At 37.3% G+C, this 10825-nt stretch overlaps 1 protein-coding gene across 4 annotated transcripts in view; it reads left to right on the forward strand.

Annotated features, from left to right (window-relative positions):
- The first annotated feature begins 894 nt into the window (after nucleotides 1-894).
- Nucleotides 895-10825, forward strand: part of LOC109864218 (E3 ubiquitin-protein ligase MYCBP2) — a 215883-nt gene continuing 205952 nt past the window's right edge. For all 4 annotated transcript variants that reach the window (XM_020445223.1, XM_020445242.1, XM_020445251.1 and 1 more), the window contains exons 1-17: nucleotides 895-1088; nucleotides 1227-1436; nucleotides 2100-2163; nucleotides 2253-2498; nucleotides 2606-2759; nucleotides 2828-3030; nucleotides 3118-3435; nucleotides 3520-3687; nucleotides 3780-3998; nucleotides 4083-4284; nucleotides 4364-7878; nucleotides 7963-8230; nucleotides 8311-8597; nucleotides 8723-9048; nucleotides 9125-9231; nucleotides 9314-9523; nucleotides 9675-9819. In XM_020445223.1, coding sequence (XP_020300812.1) covers nucleotides 1342-1436; nucleotides 2100-2163; nucleotides 2253-2498; nucleotides 2606-2759; nucleotides 2828-3030; nucleotides 3118-3435; nucleotides 3520-3687; nucleotides 3780-3998; nucleotides 4083-4284; nucleotides 4364-7878; nucleotides 7963-8230; nucleotides 8311-8597; nucleotides 8723-9048; nucleotides 9125-9231; nucleotides 9314-9523; nucleotides 9675-9819 — 6527 coding nt within the window. In that variant the 5' untranslated portion in view covers nucleotides 895-1088; nucleotides 1227-1341. The remainder of the gene's footprint in view (nucleotides 1089-1226; nucleotides 1437-2099; nucleotides 2164-2252; nucleotides 2499-2605; nucleotides 2760-2827; nucleotides 3031-3117; nucleotides 3436-3519; nucleotides 3688-3779; nucleotides 3999-4082; nucleotides 4285-4363; nucleotides 7879-7962; nucleotides 8231-8310; nucleotides 8598-8722; nucleotides 9049-9124; nucleotides 9232-9313; nucleotides 9524-9674; nucleotides 9820-10825) is intronic.

The following is a 10825-nucleotide window of genomic DNA, read 5'->3' on the forward strand; positions in this document are numbered from 1 at the left end:
AACATTATATATAGCGTTTGATAAGCGTTCCAAAAGAGTTCAAACCTTTTGGCGTTATATAAGCATTCTTATAAAGTTTGAAAGCGTATAAACTCTCAGAAAACTCTCATTAAACGGTTATCAACGCTCTGTAAAGCTTCTTATTTTCGTCAGGGTAATCTTGACGTGACACGTTATCGAATCATTGCCTGAGGCCTGAACACTCGTGTAGATTATGCCGTATCTCACATTTTGTACGCTATGAGACGCACGCGTATCCAATCAACACAATTTCATATTTTTGTGCAAAATAAAATCTTTTTCATTATTTCTTGCTGAAACATCTGTTACTTACTGTGCTCCAAGCAAACACTTGGTACGTAAAACTTCTTTACATTATATACATATATGCACATATGTATATATATTATATATGTATTTTAAAAAACAAATAACTATAGAGAATAACTTATTATAACTTGCTTTTCTTATCTTATATAAACATCTTAGAAAAATAACAAAAATGTCCTTGATACACAAGATTAATACTACTAATAACTTTGCAAGCAAACAGATAACAGCTTCAGTGAGACATATTTAATTAATGTGTGGTACGATAACATTTTAATTCCTAAGTTTTAGAACATAACAGTTATGTAGCAAAGATTCTCTTATAGATATCTGTGTATGACATGTATTGCAATAATATTGTGTGTGTGTATGTATACGTATGTATAAAACGCGAGCAATAGAAATTTCCATATAAAATGTTTCAATTTTGTTAAATATACGCATGACAATAGTGCTCACACAGCACAAAAATCCGCACACAGAATCATTAGACGTTCAATAAATATCGTACGGAGCTGTAAACGTCAGAACAGAGATCTTTAATGAGAGTTTTGTGAGGTTTACGTAAACGCGCTGATTTAGCGTCTACGGGAGATTGTCATCCGTCGTTGCCGCGACAACATTATTTATTTACAAAGTTCGCGCGGTCTCAATGAGATCGCGCTTTATCACTCGCGATAATTCACTTCGATTATCGAAGTCGCGTCAAATACTCGCGGTTGGTCTGGCTCTGTTCAAGCGAACTACGCGGCGAAACGGTACGTAGACGTTTCATTTTTGAATCTCGCATAAATAATTACACAAGTAAATCGCCGGTTGTGTGAAAGATCGCAAGTTCTCGTTGCCGGGAGATAAACTTACCGCTGTACATTACCGTAAATACTTTTTTTTTCTAGAACTTCTGTATGCGTAATGTTATCACATGGAGATAGACAGCACAGCAAATGTCAACGATCGATAGTGTCACGAAAATGACTTGGTGAATCATATGTCGACAACTTAGCGCGAATCATGGTGTCCGGGGACAATGAAAGGCTGCTGCCTGAGCCTGACAATTATGCCAAGTGTTTTTACGATCTCTTCAAGAACGTCGCCGAGGCGCAAAGGTGCGACAAAAAGTGTGACATATAACCTCTTAGCGATTTGTTTACTTGATGCTATTGGCGGTGACTTCACCGCTTATCAATCTCAGCTGTCGTGTAATTCAGCTGTCATGCTAGTAGCGTAGCAAAATGAAAAAATCTAATTTTATATCGAATTAAACAGTTTATTTGCACAATAATCTTATTAAAAGTACATATCAAAACGTATTTTTTTTTTATCGGCATTGAACGTAACCTCAAACCGCGTTTGTTTATGAACAATTATTTTTCTTGTTTATGTTCATTTCTGTTTTCTTAGTTTATATGTTTCGAATATTTCTAACTTTGTAACAATAAAGTTTTAAAGTTTTTACTGTATTTGTTTTTGTTTAATTTAGATGTTTAATTATGTTTGTATATAGAGTAATTAAATTACATTAAATTTATAAATAATATACAAAATAGAAAAAAGTAATGTCTTTACATTGTACCTGATATACATACAATTATATATTATTATGAAAAATTTAACTTTAGTAATAGAAAAAATAATTTTATTACATTTGCAATATATAAATATGCGCACAATACATTTTATTCACGTAAATTACATTTTGACATAAGTTTTTTGTATGCAAAAATACATGAAAACAGTAAATAAAATAATATAACTTTATTATATTATAGAAATAAGGGAGATTGGAGAAAATGTAAAAAGAACAAAACTAATCGTAAACGAGAAAAAAAAAAGGTAACATTTATTGTAATCTCTTTTGATGTTATATATATTGATCTTTTATATAAATTTGAGATAAAATGTAAATTTTTTTATATACACAGATTGATTTAAGCGGAGAAATAAGTTATAATAATCCGCCAGAAATAGAAACATCTTGTAATGCCTCAGCGTTTGCGGTTTTTGCTAGTGTAAGAAATGCCATTTTAGAGAAACATGCAAAAGTGTCAACTGAAGTTTATAGAGCGTCAAATTGTAATTCCCCTCCACCAGATCTGTGGAACAGTGACACTACAGATTCAGAAACTGATGACGAAGATAGAATATCATCAATACAAAATTTACCAAAGGTAAATTGTATCAACAGTGTTTTATTTTGCTTTCATCATTGATAAATGTAATACTTACTAGTGACATTTTGTACAATACACATAACTAGGACATTCTTTTAATACAGATTGTAGGTATTGGTTTAAGAAGTGTGTTTGCCTTGATGCGAGAAAGCAGAACAATTGACTCAGCCTTATGTACAAAGGCATTGTCGGCTTTATTGGATGTTTTACAAGGACAACTACCAGAAGGCCTCAAATCTGAACCAGATGATGTCATTGGTGTGTATCATTCTTTTGAAATGTGACTGATGAATATTAATCATTTTAATATATTCTATGGGTTTTAGATCCATTATTTGATTTGTTACTTGACTTTGCAACTTCTCATGGTCCTGAGTCAGCTGCTGCCAATGACGGAAGTCACTTGACAGCTGTTGCTTGCGCCTGTTTATTGAGCCTTGTTGTAGTCAGAGGTGATACTGGAAGGTTGTTGGCTGCTATAGCAGCTTTGCTTATGTCACCAAGAGCATTAGCAGTACAAAATATTCAGGTATTTTATTTCCACAAGTCAATTATAATTATATTATTGAAATATTTTTAATATTTACTATAAACTTGTTTTACTTTTGCATTATAGATGCCATGTGTGTTAACGTCTCTACAGAGAAGTGTTCACGCGGTTTTATTAGGTAAACTCGTGAGACCAGATTGGATTACATACGGAGTTCCTAAGTGTTCCAAGATATATACCTCTATACTTAAGTTACCAAATGAAATGAATAATATGGTAGTGAATGAACGTAGTTTCGTAAGCGATGGAAAATATTTATATCTACATACATCTCGTGGTTTATTAAAAATCGGAAGTGGCCATGGTGGCACAATATGGGGACATATATACGTACATAAAACAGATTTTTACCCAACAGAAGTTGGATGGCTCGGTTATGCTAATGTTAGTTGTATATTGATTTTTATTTTTCTGTATATAACAGTAAATAATGTGTTTCGCTTATACATTGTGTTTTATTTATTACAGAACTCGTTATATTTTAAATGCGCACCTAGAAAACAAAGTGAACTATTAATTATTGACGCGGATACGCTTATAGTAACAGGAATTGCTGTACTGGAAGGAAAAGATTGGTCGTCTTCTGTTATGTTTTCTGACGGTGAAAATTTAGGAATGATAACAGCAGGCAAAGACGTAACTATAATTATTATTGTTGTTGTTGTTGTATACATTTTAGAGTTTGAAAATATAATAATTTAATTAAAAAATTGTTTTCTTATTTTAAGGATGGCTTTGTAGTGCGTACAATAAATACACTAAGTAATCTTGTCACAGTCTCTTCTGAACTGCCTCTGAAATTAGCAAGGAAATGTGTAGATATATTCGGATATGCGTCATTTGATGAAGAACAAGCAATACATACTTTAAATCCTGGATGTGATGATGAAATCGCAATGGTCACGGCAGGAAAGGAATTTGGTTTACTTAAAACTGTATCTGGAAAGGTACTATGCAAGATATCTTCAATTAATCATATAATCGATTATATATGGCTTAATTAATCTCTTAAATGCGCGTATTCTTTGCAGTTATTATATAGTGGAAAAGGAATTTGTCTAGGTATGAAGAGTAATACGAGGCCTAATAGGTGGTTAGAACTTACTTTCGGTAAAGGTCCAAGAGTTGCTCATTTCGCAGCAGGTCACGACGGTCAACATGTTGTTATGGTCATGGAAGATGGTTCTGTGCTATTTGCTGGTACTGCTAGACGTGGAGAAGATGGAGACAGTAGTGAGTTTAATTTAGACGATTTTTCAATTTATGCATTTATAATGATAAGATTATTAAAGTTATTTACATTATTTTATAGATAAAGCTCGTAGGCAACCAAAGCCGGTGAAACCAAAGAAAATGACAAAAGTCGAAGGTCAGTTTGTTATAGACGCCGCTTGCAACAACGGATCTACCGCTTTAGTGACAAAAGATGGCTCTCTATTAATGTTCGGCAAAGATACATTGCACAGTGATCCGGTAACAGGATTAGTTACTGATTTAAGGGATGTGTCTGTAATTCGTGTATCGTTAGGAAAGGCACATGCCGCGGTGTTAACTAATAAAGGACATTTGTATACCTTTGGTATAAATAATAAGGGACAGTGCGGTCGTGATTCCGCAACAGTGCATACGATGAATAAGGAAATGTCGGTGGTTGCGATGGAAATGGGTACGGGTGAGGACGAATTGATAGTAGCGGAAGAAGAGAGTGCGGATCCCGCGGAAGATTGGGAAGAGACGAGAGGAATGTGTCCACCAGGTCAGCATCAATGGAGACATCGCGTTTGCATGGTTTGCACGATATGCCGGGAGTGTACCGGTTATAGTATTTCATGTCTGAGCAGTATACGTCCGGATCGGAATCCCGGCCAAGAGTGCGGGTGCGGTGAGGGAGACAGCGGTTGCGCGGAATGCGGATGTTGCCGCACATGTGCTAGAAAGAGCTGCAGCAACGGTATGTCGGGTTCTAACTTTCGGGAATATCTGCAGAGACGATTGGGCGAGATAAAGCAACGACAAAGGAGCAAAGCGGGACCAAGTACCGTCAAGTACGGAGTGAAAATCAAAGGATCAAACAGTCAACGCGTAGCCGGTCCTGTTATTGTAACAAAGGGATTTCCAGAGAAGGTGATGCTCGGATTAGGAAGTACCTCTCTCGCGGCCGAAGAAGCGGTCGGTGGTAGCGACGTGGAGAGAGGAGATGCAGCGAGAATTGCTAGTATATCACCGGCTAGAGTTCCTATACCTAGCGAAAGTCCTGTGGTTCAAGTGTCTTGCGGTTTACATCACACGGTATTACTTTTGCAAAATGGAGAAGTATACACATTCGGCAGTAATATTTACGGTCAGTTAGGCGTAGGGGATTTGGTGGCACACGCCGGACCGGTTCATGTTAAATTACCGACTATTGCCATTCAAGTGGCCGCTGGTAGTAATCACACTGTGGTGCTTACATCAAAAGGCGAAGTTTACACGTTTGGTGCATACCAGAAAGGACAACTCGGCATGAATTGGTGGAACGGTCAAAACGAATCCGCAAACAGTACCTCTCAGACCAATCGCCGCACTGATCGATCTCAACCGTGGCACAGTTTTCCGAACGTAGTTCCGAATATCGGACCTCGATGGGGCAGACGTGCAACGTGGATTGGCGCATCCGGAGATCAAACTTACGTTAAGATAGACGAGATAAATTCAATCAGTTTGACGAGAAGCACGGTTATGGCAAATAAGAACTGTATTATTTTGATACCTCATCAGAATGAGCACGCCAATTCTTTTAAAAGCTTGGTGATAAGCAAACGCGACGGAACGTGCAACAGTTACAACGGCGCGGATCAGGTCGACTTTACCAATTGCGCCGCGTGTCTAGATCCTTTGTACAACGTTATCTGGACGTTTAATTCGGCGAATAACGAGATAAGCTTGTACAACATAATATCGACCGAAGCTAGAACAATACCCGGATTGGAAGCTTCTATCCTCAATCCCGGTCTTGCGCTCCCGGTTGTTTCAACTTGTTTCGTGACGCGTTCTCAAGCCGCGATGCATTTGCTAGCCTGTTTGGACACATTGACGCAGGCTCAAGACGAAAACTTATCGATAGTTGAAGAAAACGAATCCAATCAATCAGTACACGGCAAAGTCTACAGCCGCGAAGACTTTGCCACTGTTAGCCGATTCGAAAGTCACGGCGGAGGATGGGGTTATTCCGCTCATTCGATCGAAGCGATCAGATTTATGCCCGACACGGACATTTTATTAGGAGGATATGGATTATTCGGTGGTCGGGGTGAGTACACCGCGAAGATAAAGCTCTTTGATATCGGAATCGACGGTGGAGATCAAGAGACCGACGGAGAACTTCTCGCAGAGACAGAAGAAATACCATACGAATGCGGTCCAAGACAGAAATATTCTATCATGTTTGACGAACCAATTTCCTTGCAAGCAAATAGATGGTACGTGGCGTGGGCTAAAGTCGGCGGACCTTCCAGCGATTGCGGTTCTGGTGGACAAGGAATGGTCACGGCCGAAGATCAAGTTATGTTTTACTTCAAAACTTCTAAAAGATCAAACAACGGCACCGATGTCAATGCAGGTCAAATTCCCATGCTACTATATCGCGTAATCACACCCGAGAATCAAACATCAAACAGACAGAGAGATCAAGTCGAACCAATTTATGTTCTGAAGAGGGAATTCAGTAGGACCGTCACAAGAGAGTGTTTTCAGTCTCTAATATCTCTTCTTCAATGGAGTTGGAACACATTAAAAGCGGCATTGGCCGATACGGCTGTCCATATTGCGTCTTCGACTCACGCAATGCTTGAAATGGAACGACTGGTGTACATAAGTAAAGCTAGTTTAAGATTGCTAAGAACGTACACCAATGAAATCTATCCGAACCACGTCGTCAAGAAGACTCCTCCCGAATCGGTGCGTCTCGCGGAATGTATCGGCGAAGTGCGGGCGTTATTGCGTCAAATCTTGTCCGATTCTCTGCCAATCAGTTTAAAAAGTAAAGGAAAAACACGGTCTAACAAAAGTTCCGGCACCACTTTGGGGAATAAAATGACGAGCAGCATACTTGACGAATGTCACAAAACATTTGTAGCTTGTTATCATGCGTTTTATCCTACTGCGTATTTGAAATGGACATCCTTGTGCGACTTGTTATCGGAAATTGACAAAGATCAGGGAACAACTACAAGAGATCGTCTTCTTTCTGCTGTGCTGGCTTCTTTGTGCAATTCCGCGATACGGCTTAGATGCACGTTTCCGATCTTGAGCAATATTATGGACAACAGCGATAATGTGAAACGACAACTCAGTCCATCTGACAACGCCGGTTTACTCATGATGAACTCCACGGAAACTCATCAGTATCCGATTTTAGTCGAACAAATCAGCTACAAATCTCAAGTGGAGAGCTCTGGCAAAGAAACCTTAAATTGGTCGTTTCGCGAAGTGCTCGACAGATTGTTAGACTTAATACTAATACCGATCAAAAGAAGTCTCTGCAGAGAAAAGACTCACTCTCTGCCGGAATTGGTTCTACATTGCTGTTATTTGCTGGCACGAGTTATCGCCGAATTGGCCGCTCAATCGAGCGGAAACGAGGACGACTTGCAAGCGGCTTGCGGTAGACTTATGTATACAACGCCCTCGAGGTTTACAAGAACGAATCAATCGAGGTCGTGGAATACAGGCAATGGCTCTCCAGATGCTATTTGCTTTTCCGTCGACAGACCGGGCATTCTTATAGCCGGTGTTGGTATTTACGGAGGCGCAGGGATATATGAGTACGAATTGGAATTGTTAGATGATGTAAGTAAATAAATAAATATTTTATTATATAATTATTATAAATTTTAATAATCTGTAATAAATGTAGTTATTTTATTGTATTAGCAAAATAATACTGGTAACGATCCGTCTCATACTCAACGGTGGAGTAGCTTAGACTTTACAAAAGGATCCTTTGGACCGGAAGACTGTATTAATGACATAGTAGAATTGAAATTTGACAAACCAGTACTTATAAAAGAAAATGTTAAATATGCCATTAGACTGCGCAACCGTGGAGGACGAACGAGTAACGGTGACGGTGGTTTGAGCGCTGTTAAAGGAGCCGATGGCACAACGTTTACTTTCACTGCTTGTTCCTTAAGTTTTAACGGTGCGTAATCTGAACAATGCTTAACATTATATATTATGCAGTATATAAATTATCAATATCAATGTTTTATGCTTTTGCAGGTACAACGCAAACTAGAGGTCAAATACCGCATATTTTGTATTATTCAAATCCGCAAGATTCCGATGGGCAACAAACGAATAATGCTATGGCGGAGGTGCAAGCAAGAAAATGTACTCTCGCCATGACCGCGACGATTATTCAACGTTCGAACGAAATTTTTTCTTTGGCTAGAGAGAGAGCAGAAGAAGTAATAGCGAATGAAGTCCTTGGTAACGCGACCTTTGTAACGACTCTCTTGCCCCTTGTAATGGCACACATCAGTCCTCTAGCTACGTCAGATCCGAGAGTAAGTAATTCCAGAGAGTTTTCAGAGAGTCTAAAGTTTCCAGAGAGTCTAAACTTTAGATGTAAAATATAACATATGATGTGTAACAGTTGTTTAATATAAATGTTTTGTCTGTTATCTTTTAGAGCAGCGTGCAAATTCTTACCTTGATACAGGAGATGCTTCCGCACGTTGCAGCTTTGAATTTATTGTCCTCGATGGGGACTTCTCAAATATCCCAGGATAGTGAAACTCAATCACACTTTGCTCCTCCAATTACTACTAGTCATCATTATACTTGGCTAGAGAGTGAACATCCTTACAAACCGGCGACAGTGTCATATTATAAAGTTACTTTTCCAGAAACAGTAAAGTGGCTAACTGTTGAATTTACTCCGGATTGCGGAACTTCACAGCCAGAAGATTATCTACAACTTTATATTCCGAACCTAATTCCCAACTCTTCCGCTGGGTAAATACATGTACTTACAATATGTAAGTACATATTATACGCATTTTATACTAGTATAATATTTTTGTTTTTACAGGACAATTTTGAATATTACAAATGAAGATACTCCTCTATATTGGCCAGTATTGCATAAGTTGAGCAATATACAAAGCCAATGGCCTCAAAATGCCGTTGTCTTACCAGGTCAATATCAAAGTATCAATTAAAAACACTGTAAATGATATACATAACATGTTTAAGCACATTGTTTGATATTATTGTTTAGGAAACGAAGTAATATTTTCTTTGGAGACTGCCTCTGATTATATGAAGAATGAGAGTTCCATCACATATGGCTTTAAATGCTTAGTTATCGGTTATGATTGGATAACATCCGGCCACGGTTTAAAGAATCTAGAAATAGAGTTGTCCTTTCTCGGAGGTGCGTGTGCGGCAAGTCTCATGAAAAAAAATTTATCGTTGCCACCGGTATCTTGTAAGTATATGTTTGAATTATTTTCCGTATTAATAAACCAATAAATATGAATATTATGTTCATGAGTTTTAATGTACAATGTATAATGTTTTTAATTATAAAAATAATATAGAGTTTCTTGCATTAATCGATAATGCTACAATTTTTCTAGCTGAAGAGGTTGAAGAGGATTTGGATTCAATGCAGGAAACGGCAAAAAGAATTTTCTCCGTACATTCGACATTACTTGGACGAGGATTTGCACTCGCATCGCCTCCTACAGTCTTGCAGGCTCTCGACGGCGTACTTCCATACAGGTAAGTAATAATAATAATCTTTATCGGTACGCGACCTTGCGGTTTAGCTTTTTGGACTTGGTTTACGCAAAATTTTGTTCTTAACCTCTCTCTCCTTTACATGCCTTCTCATTCACTTTCTCTTTCTTCCTTTTTTTTCTCAGCTCTTTTAAGTCCTTTCCATTCATTTTACCGCCGGTCTGTTTTTTTTCTTGTTTAAAATTTTCTTTATTCTTAATTTTTCTCATCCTATATAACTCATTATGTGTTCTTTTTTCCCGCAAATCTGACAATCAAATCTTCTTTTTTCTTCTTTTCTTCATCAAAAATTTGTTTTTTTCTTCTTTATTTTCGCATTTTTTTAATTTACAGTTTATTATTTAATTTATAATAGTGGAACAATTAAACCAAATTCTTATTTAATAGTGAACCAAAATCACGGCAAATAGATCACATACGAAATTTATGTAAATATCTGACGATATCTAATCACCGTGGCACGTTAATCGCACATTTATTTTTCGATGAATGCAAATACATAAACATATATACGCGTAGCGCGGTAAGTAGTAAAATATTTATACGTGTTTTGAACTATGAGATCGATTCAAAGTTTACACAGTGGAATACTATAACTAGTTTCATACATTTGCTATCATCTATATTCCACGAATATGTTAGGATACGCTGACGGTAATTGATTTTCGTGAATAGTTATTATATTAAATAGTATACTTACCAATTAACTAAAGAAAAATTAGTAGTATATCTTCTTGGATGGATAGAATTAGTCTTAATACCTTGGATAGATAGAATTATACCTTGGATGGATAGAATTAGTCTTAATACCATTAGCGTGTATGTTATTGATATCGATTTTATTCGATCGTTCAATGCGAAACAAATTATACAGTCGGCGGGCTGTCGATATATCACAGTCTCACGATAATTATAACTATATATGACGTTATAAATTGATTTTGTTCACCATCACGGTAAAATTACACACGTATACACCCATACATAC

This window comes from Pseudomyrmex gracilis, unplaced genomic scaffold (assembly GCF_002006095.1).
Source record: "Pseudomyrmex gracilis isolate BER0280 unplaced genomic scaffold, ASM200609v1 scaffold_0, whole genome shotgun sequence".
Taxonomy (NCBI): Eukaryota; Metazoa; Arthropoda; class Insecta; order Hymenoptera; family Formicidae; genus Pseudomyrmex; species Pseudomyrmex gracilis.